Source organism: Teleopsis dalmanni, chromosome 1 (genome assembly GCF_002237135.1).
Source record: "Teleopsis dalmanni isolate 2A chromosome 1, ASM223713v2, whole genome shotgun sequence".
In the NCBI taxonomy this organism is placed as follows: domain Eukaryota; kingdom Metazoa; phylum Arthropoda; class Insecta; order Diptera; family Diopsidae; genus Teleopsis; species Teleopsis dalmanni.
This window is the reverse complement of record NC_051846.1, coordinates 16273277-16298356: the sequence shown is the minus strand read 5'-3', so window position 1 is coordinate 16298356 and position 25080 is coordinate 16273277. Positions and strand designations below refer to the sequence as shown.

Below are 25080 nucleotides of genomic sequence, written 5' to 3'. Positions count from 1 at the left end.
ACAGCAAGCTTGTTTGGGTTAGCCGATCTTATCACTTCTTTATGAGCATACATTTTACTTTATTATATGAATTTATTTGCAATTATTATATTTTTTTTTGTTATATTTTGTTTTATTTGCTCCAATCGCGTTAAATCTGCTGATACTACATACTCTCGTTTCAAACGCCAGCAATTTGTTTGATGTTCGTTCTTTGCTAAGTGAGTATTACGATGCTACGATGCTACGGTCAAAAACATAGAAATATAAAGACATGTAATTTGCCTCTGTTAAAAAAATCATGAATTCTGAAAAGGTACACGCAATGGGAAAAACATGTCTGTTCAAACGTATAAACAATCGAACTTATTATTTTATGTATGATCAATGCTATTTTGTTAGTGAAGTGAGCAATCAAACCAATAGCGAATATGTTGTATTTTGTTTGGACAAAATAATATAGAAAAAACTCTAATATCAGAGCAAATGCACACATAGCTTCTAGTTCATGCGTATGTAAGTTTCTTGATAAATTTTTTCTACTCTTCTTTTTATTGCACACTTACTAAATATATATATGCATGGGTAGGTGAGACAATATTTTTAAATGTGATGCTTGGATTTTGTTTGTGCGCTTTTTTTTGCTTAAAATATATGACTGGCTTCGTGTGCATGAAATACACAAGTCTTCCAAATTATTTAAAATTTGATTTTTGCTGAAATTTTATACTAGCTTCATACTAAAATATGATATTTGCCTATGACATGATGCGAAAACACCGGAGTAGCGCAACCACAATTGTTATTAGTGTAAATGCTCTTAATATATTTGGCTGTCCAGACTCGGCTATGCCATACAGTAACACTAGTTTCATGAAGAGTATTCATAAACACCATATTATACAATAATTGATTATGCTTTATATATTAAGTTTTTATTATTATATTCTTATATTAAATACAATAGAATTATTAACTAAATTTTATTACTTAAATTATATAGAATACAACTATAAATCTTAGATAACTAATTATACATTAACTTAAATTAACTAGAACTATTAACTATATTTAATTGCATATTACTTATAACTATTTAAAATAAAATTACTTATATAAGGGTGAATATTATTTATTGTTAATTTTTCTAATCATTCATAAATATTATTAGACTAATATTTTTACATAAATATATATTTTTACAATTTTTATAATTTACTTTTAAATTTTGCATTATCTTGGCTACTTTTTAGTAGCCACTTTGAGTTCTTATATAATAGAACTTTTATTAAGAAGTCCAACAAACTTTCGCGATGGCTACCGCACATCGGCTCCTCAAACCAATTTTCGCTTTGTACATTTTTTTTAATTTCTTCTTTTATACTATTTATTATAATTTTTTTAATGCCATTTACATAATAATACTTTCCAAATATTTTTTTAAAAATTTCAAAACGCACATTTTATAGAGATCGTCAGAAAGATTTTTTAGTAAAAGGTGATCACCTTTTACTTTCTTTTTCAAAACAGAATACCATTTAAATGGTATTAAAGAAATCTTAGCAAACACTATAAAAAAAAGAAATAAAAAAGTTTATAACAATAATTGATTTAAGGATCCGATTTACGGGTGCCACAATGAAATTTTGTTAAAAAACTTTTCAATAAAAGTGCTAAATCAAACTGGGTACTTAAAAAAAATAGTGTAAAATTTAACAAAAAATTAAAGAAATTGTAAATATTTGAACTTCTGTGTAAAACATTAACTTAATTATATTAATTAATACTTTCAATAAGTTATATCAAATTAATAAGTAATTTTTATTTTTAATAACTTTATGATATCTTCAATGCTATTTAAATGGCAGTACTGAGGGTTTTTTAAACCTAAAAATTTGTTAATATAGTGCAAAATTTACCAGCATATTAAAAACAATTGCAAAAATTTGAATTTTAATAAAAAATATACTATTTATAAATGTTTAGAAAAATTAGCAATGAAACAAAAATATTCACCCTAAATAAATAAACTCATTTTAAACAGTTATAAGTAATATGCAATTAAATATAGTTAATAGTTCTAGTTAATTTAAGTTAATGTATAATTAGTTATCTAAGATTTATAGTTGTATTCTATATAATTTAAGTAATAAAATTTAGTTAATAATTCTATTGTATTTAATATAAGAATATAATAATAAAAACTTAATATATAAAGCATAATCAATTATTGTATAATATGGTGTTTATGAATACTCTTCATGAAACTAGTGTTACTGTATGGCATAGCCGAGTCTGGACAGCCAAATATATTAAGAGCATTTACACTAATAACAATTGTGGTTGCGCTACTCCGGTGTTTTCGCATCATGTCATAGGCAAATATCATATTTTAGTATGAAGCTAGTATAAAATTTCAGCAAAAATCAAATTTTAAATAATTTGGAAGACTTGTGTATTTCATGCACACGAAGCCAGTCATATATTTTAAGCAAAAAAAAGCGCACAAACAAAATCCAAGCATCACATTTAAAAATATTGTCTCACCTACCCATGCATATATATATTTAGTAAGTGTGCAATAAAAAGAAGAGTAGAAAAAATTTATCAAGAAACTTACATACGCATGAACTAGAAGCTATGTGTGCATTTGCTCTGATATTAGAGTTTTTTCTATATTATTTTGTCCAAACAAAATACAACATATTCGCTATTGGTTTGATTGCTCACTTCACTAACAAAATAGCATTGATCATACATAAAATAATAAGTTCGATTGTTTATACGTTTGAACAGACATGTTTTTCCCATTGCGTGTACCTTTTCAGAATTCATGATTTTTTTAACAGAGGCAAATTACATGTCTTTATATTTCTATGTTTTTGCTACGGTGCTACGATGCTTGAGCGTATGGAAAAATGATCGATCAAGTGTAACCTATCAATTTAGACGCTTGCGTGCCATTTCATAAACTACTTTCATCATCGTTTGATCGCTATTAAGCGTTGGGGGCATATGCTGCTCGCAATCTTGCTAATTTCTGTCATTAAGTCCATTTGATTCTTGATTATTTGATTTCATATCATAATGAAGTAGCTGACTGTTTCGTTTATTCTTATTCTTTCTTTGCTTTGGATTTTTTAATCTTTTTAGCACGTTCTTGCTCTAGTTAAGCTGTATTTGTTTTTGCTCTATTTGATTTTTATTTTTATTATGGTATTTCATTTTATTTGTATTATTTATGATAACATAAAAAAAATAAAAAAATGTATTTTTGCAATAACATTAATTTAAAATTATAGCTTAAATTTGTCTTAATTTTTTCTTTTAGTTTTTATAGATGACATATATGAATATTAAATAAATACTCATGTAGGTGTAGTAAAGTGATTTTGTCAGGCCTAAAATATATATTAAAAAAAATTTAATTTTTCACCATAGATTTATTTTCTATAAAATATAAATGATCTTTATTGAAATCATTTCATTTATATGAATTTGATGATTTAATATTGAAATTGTTAAATTTTGGAAGAAGAATTATGGTCCTTTATAAATTTTTAATATACATATATTTCGTTATAATGTATTTATATATTATATATATTATATTTCGTTATAAATATATATACAATATTGGATATATTATAGCATTTTTGATTATTTTAATTTATATATAATATAATCGCAATTCTCTTAAGTATCTAATGTTTCATAGTAATACTGTATCAATTATTACTTACCCAATTATCGCAATCGGCCCAATTTTAAAGAAAATAAGATACAAGTATTTGGGAAAATGACCTTAAACCAAACGGAATTACACAGTGTCTTTAATGGAATGGACTGGCTGAATTTATGCGCGTATCTTAACGAAGCCTTAGAATATAGGCAATAAATTATAGATGAGATTTTTTAACTGCACTTATATATACCTAATAACAATATTTACTAATTATAATATAAAACTCGATTCAAGATTATAAGGATAAAAGGAGTAGGCAATCGCTAGGTTAAGCTGACGACTTTAGGTCATAGCTTTAAGTAAATAATGTGTAAAGTATGGATAACTATTGTGTGTTTTTAAATTATTAATAAAGAATACTACTACTGTTTCAATTATTGATCGAGTTAAACTAAGAATACAATAAAACCATATAGGAATGTTTATTAATACTGCACAAAATTATACAATATTTATTAGTAAATTTTGAAAAAAATTCTGATAACGTTTCCAGTATGAACTTTTCAAGAATTGTCATTTTATATGGTAATTAAAATTTATGAACAATTTATTTACAAAACAAAAGTTAACGTATTAAACGATCATATCCGAATACCTTAACTCACGATACAGGTACCTCTGCCAAAATGCTCAGTTGCGACGTATGAGTGATATAAAATATTTTTTCACTGACATTAAAGTAAATGACTGATAAAGTGAAAATCATCACATCGTAAAGCAGGAAGAAGCAATATTTGAGTAAATATGTGCAGATATAAAGTTATGTACAAGGTTATAACTTTCGTTTCTTCATATTTCAACAAGAGAATTTATCTGCATTTCAAAAAAGAAAATTGAAAAAGTCTTTCCACGTGTGGGGCATAAAAAATCACATAAAATAAATATAATAAATAAGTTCAATAAAAAAATAAAAAAAAAATATTGCTTATATTTTTGTTGTTATAAATTTGCAGCTTCTTTCATTCACTTTGTTGTTGTTGGGGTTTGTTATTTTTTGTTATTATTATCTTGTTTCTTGGTTTTATTTTTGTTAAAATTGTTGTTGTTTTTATTTTTGTTTTTGTTTCTGATGTCAATGCCTTCAATGAATTTTGAAATTAATTTTTTGTGTAACAGTAAGGATAGCAGCAGAAGCAGGAGAAACAGAAGCAGAAACAACAACAAAGCCCCAGTGCTAATTTAAAATGTAAAATATTTATTCGTTTTGTTACCAAATTTAGTTATTTACTTACGCAGTTACTTACTTCTACACCAAAAATAAAGTAAAATAAACATAAATAAGAACAATAAAAAAACCATACATAAGCCATAGCAAGCAAGGAAAACAAAAACAAAAACAAAATAAATTCGTAATGTGTTTGTATTGTTTGATAAAGTGAAAAGAATAAATAATAATACGTCCTTAAAGAAATCAAATAGATCCTCAACAAAAACGAACAATTTTACAATGCAATAAAAGAAAATGAACTTAAAGTTAATTCATTCATTCATTCATTTATATTCATTTAAACGAAAATAACTTAAATAAATGCAAAACGTTTTCAAAGGGAAGTTAAGTGAAGTGCATCAGTCAAAAATAAATGAAAATAAAAGATATTCCTAAAATTTTATATATATTGGAATATTGCATACGAAATAAAATAAAACGTTGTCATCAACTTTACAGTTTAACATACATCTTAACAACGTCAACATTTGCTTTTCAGCAATAATAACAGCAGCAATAACAGCAATAATAATAGCAGTAATAACACCAGCAACAACAGTACTGCCAACAGAAGTGACTTAAAGCTGTAATTCGTTTTGTCTGTCAACTGCATTTAATTTTGCAGTCTTGCCTGCGAAAATTTGAATTCACATTCCAATTTAAACTTTTTTGGTGTATAAGAGCGGCTTTTTGTTGTTGTGTAGTCAAAAAAAAAATAACCGTAAACGTGGATACTCAAAGCAGTTTATATTATGTGGATTATCCAACTTCTATGCTATTTTCATCGAAGACAAGTAGCAGTGCAGCCAGCATGCAATGTGACCTACCCAATGGCTTGCTCTGTGATAGCATAGCATTAAATGACAAAAGTAAGAACATATCAAGTAAAATACAATTTTTAATCAAAAAATTTAGTAAAGTATTGAAGAAGAATAATTGCTATTGATTATTTTATGGTTTAATATATAATAACCATTAATAAAATACAGACAATAACATTAATTGATTATAACTACATCGATACCCGTCGATTTAAAATAACATAATTGTATGTAGCATGTTTCAAATATCATTGAGAAACAGTATGTCACCACTATCACTGTCACGGACTCCACTATCCCTCTAATTCAATATAGTATATGAGTCAGCGTAATATATTGACTAAGCGAAATGTTAGTAAATTTTCAAATAATGCTTTCCACTTTTATATTAAATATACATTTCCTTGATTAAAATTTCCGATTAAAATTTTTTCTTTTTATATATAAAATTTCACTTAACCAGGTTTAAGGGTGGTTATTTAACAACTCAAATTATTAATAACACTTACTAAATTATTTAGGACTATTTTGTTAATCATCTACAGTGTATATTTTTGAAAAAAAATTTGTTTTTTTTTAACATAGATCGCAAATATGAATTACTGAATTAATTTTTATATGTACTGTAAATAATTTCGAAGCTATTTGAAATATTTTTAAATCTGATTACAACAGCTGTTAACATGCTCTAGATTATATACATACGTTTTACAATAAAATGAATAGTTATAAAATTATGATATATATGTGTTCCCACCAACAGCAACTGCAACAATGTAACTTCACCACACACACACATATATCACGTTTAATGGAAATTAATAAATGACCTCATTTAGATTATAATCTTAAGTAAATAGAACTCAATTGCCAATGTGGCGCACCGTGCACTGCAGTAAAACCACACCAAATAAAAAGCTATGTAAAAAAATGTTGCCAACCTAAATTCATTAGACACATAACCTCATTTCGAAACCCATAAAAAAAGTAAAAACACGAAAACTGCACATACACATACACACACACACACACACACAGAAGCAAATGAATTTTCAAAACTTTTTAATCCATCAACAAATTAACAACTCCAACTTACTTAAATGATGAAAAATAATCACAGTGAATAATAACGAAAAAAAAATTCAATAATAAACGAATATAGCAGTAAGCAATAGTTGAGTATATGTGTGTGTGTGTTTGTGTGGATGAGTAAATGGGAAAGGCACCTATGCTTATGTACCACACCAGCAGCAACAAATTTGAGTAGCGCAACCAATGTTGTTGGCATCGTTGCCACCGCTTCAATCTATTCAAATTGAGGTCATTCATCCCGCTTCGTTAACTGACATAAGTGAATTACAGCATAAGGCATAGAATGAGTGAACAAGTGAATAAATGAATGACTAAATGACTAGCTGACAGGCTGACTGTCTGACTGAATGAATGAACGTACAAACAAGTAAATTTAAATGCGACGGCAAGCGAGTTTGTGTGCATTTTAGATGACGCCATTAATATGAAGCTCATAACAAACTAGTTCATCTTGCTTCATATATCTCTAAATGTGCATGGCTTTCTGGTCTGATCACAGTCATTGATTTCTACAAAGCATTAACTAGCCCCAATTCTGTTTATATGAGTGTGAGTAAATAGAATATTGCATACCTATTTCGAAACTTATCTAAACTAAACTATCTCACTTAATAAGCTTTGCTGTTGGTGCTGCCGCTTGTGCTCTATTAAGTAAAAAACTATGGATACACTTTAATTTAACTGAATCTCTCTCTCTCTACATAATCTAACTGTTGTTATGCGGAATAACGAAAAATTTACAGAATAGAAGCAATAAAAGTGTTACTGTCCAATGCAACCCCTTGCGTATAGTTCCCTTTCTTCTGACTGAGAGACGACTCGTAGTACACAAAAGAAAAATGTCAAATTGACTTCAACCTAAAAATGTTCCAACTAAAGCACAAAATTAATTGAATGAACTCAATGGCCTCATTTTCGAAAAGCAAATAGCTTCAGGGCGTTATTCTATATTTGATGGGCAGAGCAAATAGAATGGACAACTGACATTAACAGTAACAGCGGCAACGGCAGCAGCAGCAGCAGTGGCAACGACAAAGGCAACAACAACATCAACAGCAACAGCAACGTTAACGTCAACAATGTCAACAGCGCATCGTAAATTCTTAATTTAAATAAATGTCTTTATTGTGATCATAAACAAAACAACCACAACAACAAACAAAGGCAATAAACAAAATATAAAATTCTTTTAGCCAAAAAATTAAAGCAGCAGCAGCAGAATGTTATTTCTCTTCAATAGAAAATCACTGACACCAATTAAACCAATACACATGCACATAATTAAATGCTTTGTAATCCTCCCTCTTCACTTTAATAAGCGTAACATCATTCGACGACGGCATTTGCATAAGCTCATTTTTACTGTCAATGATCATTGTGATTTTGTGTATTGTTTCAACAGCACACAAGAGCGGCCAGAACAACATTTGAAAGAAGACCGTCAATAAAAACACAATCAATAATGACATTATGATTGATGCTGTAAATGATATTTTAAAAAGTTTGAATGCTTGAAAAAATTGATTACCACTCTTAGAACGCTCTTAGATTTATAAAATGTATGTTTACATAAAATTATAAAAATTAGTATAAAACGTTTATGTCTAAAAATCGGATGAGCAAAGAAATGGATAAGTGATATATGGTATAGTATATGGTATTTACTTTATAGTGGCGTACACACACTGTTATTGGATATATCGCTTTTGTTCAATAATTGTTGTTGCTGTTACTGTTGCTGTATGTGTTGTACCCACATAATATTAGCCAATGTCTGTAGTTATAAAAATATGTAGCACATACATACATATATACATACACATAACTCTACTCATATTCATGCAAATTTGTTCATATATTTTTTTACTTGTTGTTATTATTATTTTATAGCGTTTTTTTGCGTTTTTTTGGTTTATTTTTGTTTTCTTTCAGTATAAGAGTAGGTCAGTTCAAAATTTGCATATTTTGCTGTTAGTATTTTTCGTTTTTTATTTGTCGCTTATTTCTGCCCTGCATAGGCATGATTTTATACATACAAACATACATACATATGCCATACATCAAATATTTGTACACTCACTCTGCTTTCTGTGTGCTTTCTGTGTTTAATTTATATTAAATCTTATAATTCACATTTGATTATGAATAATATGAATTCTAACACAAAATTTATTCTCACACAATCTCAAAAATTCTACATACATACAACCAGTGGCGTAACTACATTTTTTAGGCCTATAAGCAACTACTAATTAAGGGGCCCCTACTAACATCTTTTTATACCCTTTACACGAAGAAGTGTAAAAAGGGTATATAAAGTTTGTCCAGATTTTCGTAACGTATTAAGGGAAACGTCGTAAATACCATAAAGTATATATCAGTAAAGTATATATATACCTTTTTAGTTCAAACTACTCTCTCAGCTTTTGAACTCTTCGAATGAAACTTTACACACATTCTTTTTGGGAGCGGCCACTGATCACCATAGCATTTGATTGAAATTAAACTACTATTTCTTATAGCTGCCATATAAACTTAACAAACGGATATGGAGTTTCTCCGTTTTTAATAAAGATATTCCAATGTAATTTGGTATATGTTAATGGTTAATGGACTATTTTGCAATATGGAGTAGATGCAGATTTAAATATAGCACCGATAGAAATTGAGGATTGAAGCACAACTATACGGCAAATCATTTCGTCCCAATTTTGAGAATTTATTAAAAATAAATACAATAAATACATAAATTTATAATGGGGCCCCCTAAATTCGTGGGCCCGAAAGCGTTGCTTCCAGTCGCTTCCCTGTAGTTACGCCACTGCATACAACTACGTAAAGATGTAGGCACGTGTGTGTATTGAAGCATTTTTTATCATATTGTCTCTGTTAATATTATGTATATGTGTGTGTTTGCTTGTATATATGTTTTTCGTTATGATAAATATATTTTTCATTAAGTAGAGTAAAAAAATTAGTTCAAACAACCGTTATTTCTTTTGATGTTGAAAATATGTAAATGATGTACGCAAGCTTTCAAAACGCTCATTCCCAAATAAATTTCATCTCTTTACATTGATCTGCATCTTCAACCCAAAATGTCTGCATTTCCATAATTGGTTTGGATTAATCGAAAATATGAAAAAATTAATATGCTTTTAATTTATTAATTCAGTCCAAACTGAAAACCTTATCAAATGCTAAACAATATTCATAACCATCTTTTTCCATGGCTGACACCATACTCACACGTCATGATGACCAAATTAATTTTCATCATGTTCACATTACCGTCAATCAATGTAAAAGCTAGAAAACTTCGAAACATTTAAACCTTTCAATCCTTAAGAATCTAGTGAATGCTCTGATGCAGTTTTTATTCTTAAAACAGGATTTTCTTTCTATGTTTTTTCTGTGTACTATTGAATTACCAACTGTAATATACTAATGGAAGACTATTAGTTAAGGGTCTTTAGTCCTTATTAAAGCACTTTGCAATCTCTCTAATTTTAAGAGAATTCTTAACATTCCCAATGGGTAAAACTATTTTCACACACCATAATGAGGAAATTTGTTTCTATTATCTTCAAATAACCGTCAACAGATGTATATATCTTTCAGAAAGCTTTCCTAAACGCCTTTAATCACTTAGAACTTGTTGATTTTTAAAACAGAATTTAATTCATCAATCAGAGGATTTCCATCTTATAGTTCTATGGTCTTTTCTACATACTATCGAATTATCAATTATAATAAAGCAATGGACGATAATTAGGTAAGCGTATTTAGTCTTTAGAAAGAAACTTTATAATTTCTGCAATTATAAGATATATTCCACTTTGTGCAATCCAAACCGTAGAGAGTATACTACCGAAGTTATCATTATCAAGAACAATTCAATCATTTTAGACACTGCTACAAAAAAAGTACTCTTGCCTTTGCTGTGAGTACTGATGATGATTATCATGCTAAGACGCTTAGATGAGAGCGATTTCTATATGCTTAACTACCCAATAATAGCCGCTATATTTCTGATATGCAAATTTCTAAGAACATATAGTGATCTAATATGGTTTTTAAATTTCGAATATACTTCCTCGGGTTACTGAATTTATTTAATTATCAGTAATATATTGTAAACCTTTTCATACGTCAGATATAAGAATAAAATCACAAAAGTTCAAAGGACAAGAAGAATTTTTTCTGCTTTGCTCCTTGCATTACATTCCCTATAACTACTAAACATATTAAGTAAAGGGAATTATCACAAATAATAGGCATCTATTCTCCATGCAAAATGGTTTGCAAGAATTTCGACTAATTTTATTATTTCAATTTTACATGCATTATTATTTAATTTAATTTTTTGTTATTTATTCTCACTTAGTTTTCCTTTTTAGATTTATTGTCTTGTGATGCCGTCTAAAATTTGTTGTTAATTAGATTCTATATTCTTATCTTCCACTCCTGTTTCATTAAGATGAGCATAATTTTGAAAAATTTGTTTAATTTATATTCAAATTTCGCAATTTCACACACCCACACCAACTCTCATCCTCATTACCTTTTTCCACTCCATATCAAATTTTACTAATCGTTCCTATTATGCCTAATGTTTTAGTCAGAGTGTCTTGTAGGCTTGTTCTTGCTTTGCCCACGGAAGTGGTAATTTCTCATGACAGCTACAATTGCAATAAACAAAAATAGATCATTTCATTTGTTTAGTATTATTCTTCTATTCTTCTGCGCCACATTTAGCAGATTGAAAATCACTGTCTAACCTCTCAAGCGGGAATTAAGGCAGATTCTAATATTCAGCATCTCTGCGAAATGTTTACTTTCATTAAGAGACGTTGATTTTTATTGAAAATCTATCACACCTAAAGTGGGTTTTGTTTTTTCAGAATTTAAACTTTTATTTCGATCGTTGTTTTTGGTATATTTCTATACGTATTTTGGCAAATTCGCTTTCCTAATATCTCATCTATTTTTAGTTAAATTTATTCTCTTTTAGTTATTTTAGAAGATTCTTTACATTACACAGTTAAAAAATGGCATTTACAAATTGGGGCCTGCACCTTTTTACCACCTTGCCAATTGAAACTAATAGGTGCATCTGACAATCTGCTTTCGATCTTGTAAACCGAAATAAATGGTTTTAAAAATGAATTTAATCGGAAAAAAGAATTCAATAAAATCAAAACCAAAAAAAACCTGAAACTTTCTCTCAAATTAAATGCGTAACACTTCACATTGGCCAATTTCTGCACCATGGGAGCCAAAATATTCAATGTTTAGACCGACCAGCCGCTATAATGTATGGCAACAAACGACCTTAAATGAGGTCAACGTATTATTCGGTGCCGTTGTTGCAGTTGTTGGTGTACAGTAAAATCCGAAATGTATGAAATGATACGAGTATCTGCACATTATGTATACCTGACTTTGTTATGTAGTACATTCATGTAGTCTTTTTTCATTCTGCAATATATTGACAGCTTTCGGCAGCTGCTATTGGCAACAGTTGCTGCTTGCATTTTCATTCGCAAATTCAAAAGCAACAACAAAATCCCACCAAATTGCTGCACTCGACTGACCCATTTTCGTTTGGCACACCGTCTTGATAAGAGACGGGTGAAGAGTAAAAATCCGCTTAAGAAACTAAAATAGTGTATTATAATACAAAAATGTTGACTTTTAAGGATTGGGAGCACTGTGGCTCATGTGTTAAATGGTTTTTAAGCAGAGCATTGCACTGTGTTGTATTTACATAATTAAAATATATATGCACCCATTGATATCTATAAGTACAGATTATTAGGTATCAGCTATAACTATCTGTAAATGTGATGTGTATAAAAATTGTTAATATCTTTTGCTATATGCTCATGGAAACTGTCATTTTGACAGCTTTGTTAAAGACCTAATATTAAATGATAACAGCTTTGATAAAGACCTAATATTAAATGATGACATGAATAACCTGCAGCAGCGTTAATGCTCCGGTTTGACCACAAAGAAGTGAAGAACGAACACTATCTCTATCGATCGAACAACAATATGCATACATATCTTAAAGGATTTCAAGTACCACATGAAAATTAAACAACCCCCATGGGTAACATCTCGATAATAGGTTAAACCATCTAACGAAAAATTGAACAGATCAACTCAACTGTCGTCAAATGTATTGATCAATTGAGAACCATTCTCAACTTAACCTATACGAATCAATCAACCCTCAATCAACCAAGAAAGCCGTTTTGATGGGTAAAAGAATGGTCAAGCTAGAACCAGTCAGAAGCATTTATAAAAGCGAGAGCCTGACTAATGCTAACACTGGAGATATCGCTGAGTGTGTTAAAGAAGAGGTAGAAGAACAGAGTGTCTCATACGATGGAATAGTTTAGTTTGTAAAACTTTTTATTTATTCCATTCAATACCTATATTTCTATATAACTACATTCCAATCTAACAAAATTATGTGAATCAGTGCTAACATAAAAGATCTTCAATGATCGCAGTTCTGCGATTAAATGCCAATAGGTATACCCTGTTAATTTCTCTTTTTTATATATAAAAAAAAAACAATATAAAAACAATATGTTAAAACTATTCTTCACTCATCAGTCTAAATTTTTCGTGAGGGTCAAACTATAAACTTCCTAATTCGGTTAACAGAAATAAAAGTTCAAAGGGCCTCTGAAGAGGCATTGGATCAAGTACGAAATTCGGTTAGTTCCTCGCCGCTACATACGTGACATGATTTTGTTAAGGTTGTGTTTTTTTGCGCATTTAGTACGTGCTCGAATAATAAAAAATAAATAAAAATCTAAATATAATAATAAATAATATGTACGAGGGTATATCATATCATTCACATATTTATTTGTGCTAATGCGCCGATAATTAAACGAACATTTATGCTGCTCGACTCTTTGTGTTACTCGCAGTTTTCTTGATTTAATTAACGAAAATTAGCACAAAAATCATTAATTAAGGCGAAATGGTTTTGACACACTTTTGATGTGTAAACAAAAATTCGCAATTTTGTGCTAAACTCGCACTATTTCGATTTAAATAAATTTATTTCTTTAATGGCATTTCGCTGAAGCGGCAAATTTCCATAAGTTTCCATAATTATTAATTCGGCGATTCGGCGATTCGGCGATTCTGCTATTCGGCGGAATAGGCTATTATGTCACACTCGTTGTCGTAATTAATTAATTCAATTAATAAAGAAATGACACTGAAATTATTGTTTGCCTTCAAATCGGAGTACTGAAAGGGAAGAGACACGGCAAGTGCTTTACAAAGTAATGCCTATGCTTCAATAACAATTAGTACTTAAAACAATCTTTGGACTTTTCATTCATTTTGTATTCTTTTATGGATTATTATTATTTAAGGCATATTTAAAATTTAAAGACAAAATAAATATAATCTATCATAATCTATCGATTTTCACTTATCTCTGCTCCGTGATATTACCCTAATTATTTATTTATTCTTCCTGGTTTATAAGAAAGTATTCTCCGTCAGTTCATTCTTTGTCTACTTCTCGACCCTTCATTTAACGGTTACTGTACTAGTATACGTCCCCCATAAAGTAGTTCATTGTAATCTGTATATGTAATATCTGCTCCACACATTCGATCAATAAGGTTTTGTTTCTACATTTGTCAAAATCGGATACGTATATTACAGATTGTATGCGATCACATGTCCAAAATTTTTTTTTAGGTAACGATTAGTAACTTCTTGCAATACATTACATATATAAAATTGTACTATACTATAATCCGGGGTGTAACATGACAAATCTCTAGAGCATTTACCAAAACTGTTAATATGTATAACAGTTGTGGTTTTGACATATGAAGGACTATATTACAATTCATATAGTAAGATCGATCGTACAAGTGTTGAAAATGTATTTTCTTTGGTGATCTAAAGCAGCCTAGAGTTTACAGATTCTACACTACACATGTGTGACCGTGCTATATATGTTTGTCATTTAATCTGATTTTTAATATTGTTGCCTATTATATTGTATATGACGATATTGCATTGGAACTTAAAGTGTTTAAGGACATTTTAGACATTTTATTTTAGATTTAAAATCAAGTTTTTTAAGTTTGTTTATAAAGGCCATGCAGCGATTGCGGAACAAAACAAAGTCATCTGTATATTCCGGAAAAGCTATAAATTATTTCAAACTTCATATATTAGCTGCTAAACTTAGATAGAATTAGAACAATATTGTAACTTACAGTAAGTACAATGTTGTATTGAAAGATCTGATGATATATTATGAGATTAAAATATAAAATTTTCGTTGATATTTGCGAAAACCAATATTTACAATATCCAGCATACCATAGTTCTCTGTATTGCAATGAAATTTGACTGAAGTGCTCTATTAATTGTTTTATGATTTTTAAGACTTTAACCTAGAACGATATCCAAATATTGTTTCGAAAATATTTGAGAAGTACTATAATTGGTTATCTTTGTGCGGTAAAGATTCAACATTTTTAAGCAAGTGTTAATTTAATCTGTAGGTGTTGGACTGGGAATGACCTACAAAATTTTAAAAAATCACCAGTTAAAGATATTCTTCTATTTATCCACTTTACTGCATAAATTGTGTAAAGTGCAATTAAGTGTCCCACAGTATTATGTTCTGACATAATGAATCTATTCTTAAAGCGTGAAAGGAAGTAAAAGACGACCTATAACTAGTATCTACTGTGTGTCATCCTCAAAAATTGAAATTTTAAACTATAAATCTTACATTTGTAAATATGGTTGTTAACGGGTTTCATTACAAGTCATTATGGTCTGAAACATCACCTTCATAAACTACGATTATCTGCTAATGTGGAATACAGATTACGCCTCGAAGATGAGAAAACTACTATGCATATTCTTTGTGACTGTCCAGCTTTAACAACTCATAGAAGAAACTTATTTCATATAAATTAACTGTCACCAAAGCAGATACTTCTTCCTTAGATTTAGTTCTGGACTTTGTTCACAAAGCCTTAAAGAGCTTTATGTAATCAATAGTGAAATTGGTACAATAGGACTCTTCTAGTCGTAGTACCAGCCGTTAAGCGTTTTCTCGTCAAAACCTTTAATAAAAAATAATAATATTTGTTTTAATATATACCATATTAAAGTGTAATAACTGAATCCCTAATAGTTTTAATATTTTTGTTTACAATTAACCCATTTGAATCGAATTAGAAAATTATTTATTATGGCTGTCGAGATCTTTCTCCGATTTAAAACACGATTCGAGGTCTTAATCTCAGTCTTTGGTGATTTGCGAAGAGCAATCACCAAATACAAGGTTTTACGTAGTCGTAGTTTTTTTCATTTTTGTTTTAGAATTTTATTTAATGATTTAAATAAACAAAAAGCAAAACCAAATACAAAACCATTTAAACACCCACAAAAATGCATATAAATTAAATTTTTAAAACTATTTGCTCGTAAAAAAAGATGTTCAAACACAAATTAACCCAGAAAAACAAGCACACATCTATATATCTATCTATCTATCTATCTATCTACCTATCTATCTATCGTAGACGCACTCGTCCTACGTAGCACTCGTAATTAATTTATAAAATTTATAAATGCTCAGTTCTTCAATAGAAGAATCGGAATCGTTGAGAATTGGCTCTTTTGTGTAGAAATCAAAAGAATCTTTAGATTAAATGGTAAAGAAAAACAACGGCAACTTGCGTAGACTTCGAGCGATGAGTGGCGGGACGCGAGCAGCAATACGCAGCACACTGTGGAATACTGTAGAACAGTGCTATTGACCTCAACCACTTGAAAACTAGGTGCTGATTGCTGCTAAACAATTTGGCGGCATTAGGCATGGAAACTTTGATCGGTGTGAGTTACTCAAATAGAATGAGAAATACTAAATTCTTCAAATGCTTTTTTCATTTCCATTTCTTCTGTGCGGTGTTCTATATTCATCACTGGTTTCTTTTTAAATGAGAGTACGTGTCCAAAATTTGGGCATTTCAAAAAATAAATCAATTAATTCTGAATGATTGTATTAGAAAGGAAATAAAAAAATTAAATATTTGTAAGCTAAGCAAATAATAAAGCATTGCAAATGTCAAATATCAGATAAATTTTTGGTTCGATTACAAAGTAAGCAGCAACGAGCACAGCTCCATACCAACCCGTCACATAAAATAAGGTTAATAGTTTTAGAATGGGATATATAGCAATTCCATTGATAACACGTTTCGCTACTACTAGCACTAGTGCCGTTATGATAGGGCGACGCCCCAGGGTTACAGAATTGAAGAGACGCAGATTTTAGTACAATCCTACTAAAACAATCCTACTAAAACAATTAAGTGTGTTTAATCATTTTTTTACTGTAGATAAACATTAAACTGCTAAGTTGTGAAATACATAAGATCATATTGAGCAAAGGATAATAACCAACGGCGCTGATATAAAGTAACTTTTTGATTACATATTACTTTATAAATTCATTTCTTTTTTTACAATTTTTTTTTTAGTTTTTATCCTCTATATAGGATGGAAACCTAGATAGAGGATGCTATAGTAATTTCGTACTGGTAATCATAACATAGTGATAACGGATGTGAAAAATTTTTAAAATCTCTTTAAACTTTGAAATAATAAATAAATTTAAAAGCGTGTAAAATAGATCTGAGCATATTTCATTTACAAGGAAACCAGTTTCCCTGTTTCAGACCAGCATAGTTATTCGTATTATCATGTATCTTTTAAAAAACTTTATTCGAATACTACTAAAAAATACTAAATACCATACAATATAATCGCTTCGTTTATAGTCTTGGACAAACATAGATCGTGATCCGTGACCTAAGGTTTCCAATTCCTTCTCATGTTAACAACTTCTACACTGTCCCTTTGTAAGACTACGCTACCCTACCATTGTAACATCTACAGAATAGCACAGTGCCCCTTTAGTACTCCAATAACCTCATGTACCGCAGGTCTGCCAAAACTCAAAAGGTCTCTCATTCTTTTCTCACCTAGCGTAGATTAGGTGATTAAATTAATAATTTAAAACTATTTTCTTAATTTTTACTAAAAATGTGTTATAGTAAAATTAACAAATAAATAATTTTAACTTAATTTGCTATTAGAGATTTTTTTCGTATTTATAGCAAAAAAAAAAAATAGATGTATGATTTCAAAATAAATGGCATGACAAATTTTACAAATTTTTAAATCTTTCAAAATTTTATAGATACTTTGTATATATGGACGTTGTACGTTGTACGTTGTACAATGAGACTGGTACAAATATATCAGAAATATTTTATGTATTTATAATTTTGATTTGGGTTAGTGACAAGACGTTGTGGACAATCGGACAATCGGACGGACGGAACGGGGCGGGACGGGACGGGATGGACAACGTTGAAAACGAAACTAAATGAAAAATCATTTTTGTTGCCAATTTATCTGATGAAATGCGACATTCTTGTGCCGCTTCAGCTGTCAACGATCTGTCCGTCCAACAAACTCAGACGATTAAGTAGTCAGATTCGACTTCAAATATTTTTACGCTATTTGAAACTAAAGAAGAAAATACTTAAGATTATTTTAAAACACACTACGAGTACGAGCCACCACGGGCAGTTCATTAGCCTTTTCTGAAGGACTTCCAATCAAGACTGTAAGAATGAAATCCACAGTACAAACATACAATTTAGATAAGCACTTTACTCGTAAAATCGTAAAATATATCTGACAACTACAGTCGGAATCTAAATTTAGATGAAAAATAAATAAATTTATTAATTGTTCTGTTAATGTTGCATTAATCGTGCGCATAATTTTTTATTGCATTGTCTAATTCGTTTTTTAGCTGCAGTTAATTAAATGTTTCATAAAATTCTAAATATAAATAAATATATATTTTATTTAATGAGCTATTAAATAAAATTAAAGTAGCAAAAATCAAATTGAAACCATTTCGAAACTCCCCGCGTATATCTATCCATTCCAATGGACATTGACCCACTGTTCCCAATTGAACTCTTTTTTTTTCTTAAAGCACTCATGAGAGAAGTAAAATGAAATAAAAGATAAAAGATTCAAAAAAAAAAAAATAAATTAAACTGAAGTTGAAGTTGAAAAAAAGAAAAAGTAAAATGCTTTCTTTATTTTACAACGCAAAGTAGAATTTTAGTACATTTGTCGAGCACATGTGCTGCGCTCATTTCGCTACAGTCGATTTCATTGCACACTTGCCAGTTGCCTCACTTGCCACACAACGCCACACTTGCATCATTTGGACGACTCTCGATAAACTCACAAGCTCACAAGCTCACACACAATCGACATGGAAACTTTTCAATTTACCGGAAAAGCAGTGAAAATGTAGACCTACTGCGGCCTACTGCATTTTGCTATCGAACCGGCATGTAACAACTTTTCCCTCAGAGTTAACGAGATGAAAAACTGCTGATAAATGACTAAAAAAATGGAGTCCGAAGTGAAAGACACTCTTTGTGATGTGACATCAATATATTCATAAATGTTCCTCATAGACGCATTTAGGTTAATTTCATTTGGTTAAAATTCATTTAAAAGTACTTGAAATTAAGAGAAATATTATCGGAATCTGTTAGTATCACAGGTAGGATACTGACCTTTCTCAATCAGGCAGAAAAGTTTTTGATTTGACATTACTTGTAATAAAGTGAAATAATATCGAAAACTATTAATATGAGTTTACAGAGGGTAAAGGTTGGTAGGAAAGTGGAGTGGGAAAAGACTAAACCTCCTCAAATACCAAAAAAACCTATTTAATGCAACATTTCTAACAATTTTGTGGAGATAGTTGAGTTTTTTTATCAATTGGACATATATTTTATAAGGGGTAAGAGTTTTTACTCCTATCTAACTAATTTATGGACAGAAGATTTTATGAAGTAAGCTCAAAGATATCATATCCTTATGATTGAATCTGGTTATAGGTAAACGTAAATAGGAGTATAACAAGAGTTCAAGAATTTCTCTTTGAACAGCAGCGAAGTTGATAACAGAAGGAATGACAAAGCAGTTCCAGCAAAAACCATTACAACCATTAATTTTATCCTATGTCGATATGAATCAGATCTGAAGTTTTAAATTTGGAACAGATATATCATACCACTTTTGATATGGCTTGATAAGCTTTAATATTTACCTAATGCTGTATCGCAGAAAATGGTCACAAATCAAATCTTCTCTGCGAAAGTATATTTAGCTGGTTCACTTCACTTTAACTGTCTAATATATTCCCGCATTGGCCATTGATTGACCATTGAGGCGAATTATAATCAAAAAAAGTAAGAAGCTCAAGCGTCGAAACACAATCGACGAAGTTTAAAATTAAAAATTAGCCAACCTTATCTTTAAGGTTGGAATAATTATTAATTATAGAGCATCATGCCAGATTTCTGGCATGAACCGTCGGGTCCATTGTGCCCCCTTCTAGGTTTAGAGTAGATCTCTAAGCCTTGTTGCATCAATAAAAAGTAGTATAGAAGCTACTTTATTTCTGATTTAAATAGTTTCGTGGATTGTTTTTTAAACAATTTTTTTCATCATTTTGAAATATTTTCCCTTTCTTATTTGGATGTATTGAATTAAATTCTTGACAATTGTTCTGTTAAACCAATATATGAAGGTACATAAGATCCAGAAATATCAAGACTTATCTCTAAATATTATTTGGCAATTGAATATATAATTATGTTTAAATAAGAAATGAAATTATAACAAATATCTCATCAGATTTTTTCCCCAATATAAAATCATTTTTTGTTTGTCATTACAGCTGTGCGTTATGGTCGGGTTCCAAAGCGTTCACGTGAACTGAATGGTACTCCATCATCTGCGTCTACAGAAAATATTGTGCGTGTAAATACACCGGTCACACCAAATACACCACAAACACCACAAATGTGTTCTGTTGCCTCGCCCTCGGAGCTCGGTTGTAATACCAACTCGAATAACGCTACACCAGGTGTTGTCATGGTGGGCGGTGGGGGTGGCGGCGTGCAATTAGTAAACGATATCGATGCCAATATGACGGGAGTTGTTGGTAGCGGTAGCGGCAATACAAATGAACTAAGCGTCTACGATGTCATTATGTGCGTCTCACAGGCGCATCGTGTCCATTGCTCTTACACAGAAGAACAAACACGAGACTTAATGCAACGGCCAATAGCAGTACCACAAAATGGAGTAAGTGTTTTGATATTAAGTATTTCTTAAGAAGTCTAAAATTGTATATGTAATATACCTATATCAATAGATTGTCAATACTTTGTCGGAGACGTTAGAATTTCAGAAAATCTGGCTTTGGCAACAATTTGCCGCACGCATTACACCCGGCGTTCAACGGATTGTGGAGTTCGCTAAACGGGTGCCAGGTTTCTGTGACTTCACACAAGACGATCAGTTAATATTAATTAAACTGGGCTTTTTTGAAGTATGGATAACACACGTGGCACGCATGATTAATGATGCCACTTTGACTTTCGATGATGGAGCGTATTTAGCACGACAGCACCTGGAAATACTATACGATGTAAGTTTCAATTTAACGTTTAATCCATAGTTATGGGTAAATGCCCACATATACTAAATAATCGTATTAAACAGTAAAACATTGACCTAAGCCATCATTTAAAATTTTGTCTTTTATTTTGATTTTTTGAAAAAAGCAACCCACAAAATATTAAAAATTATTATAGGAGTCTATTCACGATACCACTATGGTACTTATGATATAATAATGGCAGATTCCCTATTCTTATTTACATTTTGATGGTAAGCTTTGTATGCTTACCATAGGTTATTACACGATATAAAGGTTAATATAATAAATTATAAATCATTACCGCAGAAAGTAAAGTAGAAGGAGGAGATTTATATAAATATGAAATGCGATATAAATATGATATATATATATATATGCAATATAGAACGGCTTTGGCAGGACACGAGTTCGATTCCTAGTACAAGCAATCTCAAAAAATTATTTACGATTAAATAAATACCAGAACTATTTCCAAGACTACTGATGATGGGTATTTGGCAATACTCGAAACAGCTGTATGGTCAGCCATAAATTCAATTAATTAAAATAATATGAAATTAATTTTTGTTGTTGTAGTACACCACTGTTGGAAAAAACTCTTTATGATATATGTATTATATTTATATTCAAAAATTCAACATATGATATATATTTTATAAACTGCACTCGATATCAGCTCGCTTGGTCCGTTAGCCCTATTGTATATGAATACTTTAGCATAATAGATCTAATAGGATGCAGTGTTCCACTGTTCCTTCTAATAATAATAATAATTATATACAAATATAAAATATACATAAATTTTCTTGTGATCACGTCACTGGATCCTTTGAGGATTATTGTAACATTCCCACTTTAGTTCCATAGACGAGTAGCAGTAAGGTATCTTTAATTAATAAACAACGATTAATAGAATTTAAAAGATTTACCAGTGTACATCTATATACTATATTTGTTTTTTTTTTTTTTTTTGATATTAACGATAATAATTATTATCTAGGCGGACTTCGTTTTGTCACTTGTCAACTTTGCAAACACTTTAAATGGCTACGGACTCAGTGATACTGAAATTGGCTTATTTTCTGCCATGGTATTATTGGCTGCTGATCGTTCCGGTATATCAGAGCATAAAATGATCGCACGCGCACGTGAACGTATCGCTGAAGCTTTACGCGTACAAATCGTACGCTCTAGGTAAATCCTTCAGATTTTGCTTACTGACTTCATAATAAATAATGAATAATATTAATTAAATATAAATTTGTCTAACAGAGCCGGATCTACACAAGCTTTACAGCTTATGCCAGCTCTTGAAGCGAAAATCCCAGAGCTGCGTTCGCTAGGCGCCAAACATTTCTCACATTTAGACTGGTTGCGAATAAATTGGACGAAGCTACGACTGCCACCACTTTTCGCTGAAATATTTGACATACCGAAGTCGGAAGATGATCTGTAGATGGAAAGCTGCGATTATTTTACACATAAAAGCTTGCGAAAGCTTTATCATTGCTAAAAGCACGTAGGCATTACAAAAACACGAAGGCTGCAAAGTTCAACAATTCAAGAGAAGCGGAAATAATATAATGGATCCATTCATAGGCAGGAAAGATAACTGTGAAAAGTAAAAGCGGTAAAGAAAAGAGACAGAAATAAAAGAAAGAACAAAGCAAATCATAGAGAGAGTAAAATATCTATTATGAATATGTTGACAGTATATATAAGTAATTAGTTAATTTCATAGTAATTCATATTGAAATCGTTAGTAATTGTCAAATTGTCAAATTGTCAAATTGTCATTAAGTTAAACATTCGTAGAACTCGTATTTGAGGTTAGCCGTGAAAATTGTGGTACACTAAGAAAAATAACGTACGAATCATAAGAGAACAAATAATTTCAATGAAATTTAAATGCGCGTAAAAAATAACTAAAAATTGTGATTTTAAACTAAAAAAAAAACAGCAAAATTATTTAAAACTAAATAAAATACTCCAATTATATTTACAATCATAATAATTTTTTAATTAAAGTATTTTATTATATTTTACTATTATTACTTATATATAAAATTTGATTCTTTTTTGCTAAAAATTTTGCAAAAAATATTAGATATATATATAAATTAAAGAATTAGTAAAATATTTATAGTGAAAAAACCAATTTTATTACAACAAACAAAAAACGCAATATTTTTTATTATTATTGATGTTAAGTAATATATTAAATTAATTAGATAATTAAGTTTATTGCTTATATAATAAAATTTATAGTAATATACAAGTTAAAATAATTTTGTTTTATTAAACAAAATTTAAAAAAAAATTAATAATAGTGTATATAATATAAAGCAAATATTAAAATAATATCGGAACAAAATCTAAACATATAGTATCTACTCAATTATATAATCATAAAAAAAAAATAACATAACGAAGCAAACTAAAAGGCCAGAATTATATAATAGAAGATAATGGAAAGTTATATACTATATAATGAAAAATTATGTTAGAAAAAAAGAGCGCTTTATGTTCGTTAAAGACTTGAATTTAAAAATGAAATAATATTTAGGAACGACATATCCATATACTCATATATTATTTATTTCATTTCACATAAGAGGAGAATTAGTCTAATAACAAAAAAAATAAAAAAATAAATTGTGAAAGAATATACGAAAAATCAGAAAAAGCTCGAATTAATATATAATGAATGGAAAATTAAAATAGAAAATTAAATAAAAAATTATTAAAAAGACCTTGCAAAGCAATTTAAAATTTTAAACAATTTTAATCAAAATACTTTTAATTTCTGTTTTTAATTATTAATATATGTCAACAATTTGCTCTTATAAGATGAGATGAACTATTATGACTTGTATATAAAACATAAACAAAAATTTTATTAAAATTTTATAATATTAAAGCAAATTTATTGTTGATCTTTTGTATTTTGTTATTGCAGATATAAGTTATAAGTGAAAATAAAAAACAATTCTAGTAATACAGTAGCTATATAATTAATTATATATTATACATATTATACTCGTAATTTCTTTTTTTAAAATAAACTCCAAGTTTCTTTACACAACCAATGTTTTACATACAAGAAATGAACTTATATCAATTTATTTATTTCATTTACATACATATATATTCATATTAAATACTTTTACTATTTTTTTTTTTTTGGATCTTTTATATTGATTTTTTATTTTAAAATAAAAACATTCTTTAATCTATTTTACACTCAAATCCTTCTTCATTTTGTTAATTGAAAACGATAAAGAATTTAATCCTTATTTAAGCAAAGAATACTTATCAAAAATAGAATAGTTCTTCCCTTCCCTTCAGTAAAGACTACCTTATAAAAATATATTATTACAGGCCAGAATGTACTATTGCCAAAATAAATTTACTTTGCATAACCTTGGTTGTCAACCCTGTATACTTGGGAGTTTATTTTAGCACAGTTTGAGATTTGTTGTTCCATAACTTAATTGGAGACCTAACAATGCCACCTAAATGGCGAAGGATTTGTCTGCCAAGAACTGTGCAATCACAAAGAATGTGTTCTGAGCTTTCCATGTCCATTTCGCAAAGTAAACAA

The 25080-nt window shown here is 29.5% G+C and overlaps 1 protein-coding gene across 1 annotated transcript in view; it reads left to right on the top strand.

The window, feature by feature from the left end:
* LOC119673447 (ecdysone-induced protein 78C) overlaps positions 1 to 22963 on the top strand; it is an 84364-nt gene extending 61401 nt beyond the window's left edge. The window contains exons 5-8 of the mRNA XM_038084726.1: positions 20709 to 21118; positions 21189 to 21464; positions 22477 to 22670; positions 22749 to 22963. Of these exons, the coding sequence (XP_037940654.1) occupies positions 20709 to 21118; positions 21189 to 21464; positions 22477 to 22670; positions 22749 to 22932 (1064 nt within the window). The 3' untranslated portion in view covers positions 22933 to 22963. The remainder of the gene's footprint in view (positions 1 to 20708; positions 21119 to 21188; positions 21465 to 22476; positions 22671 to 22748) is intronic.
* The last annotated feature ends 2117 nt before the right edge of the window (positions 22964 to 25080 follow it).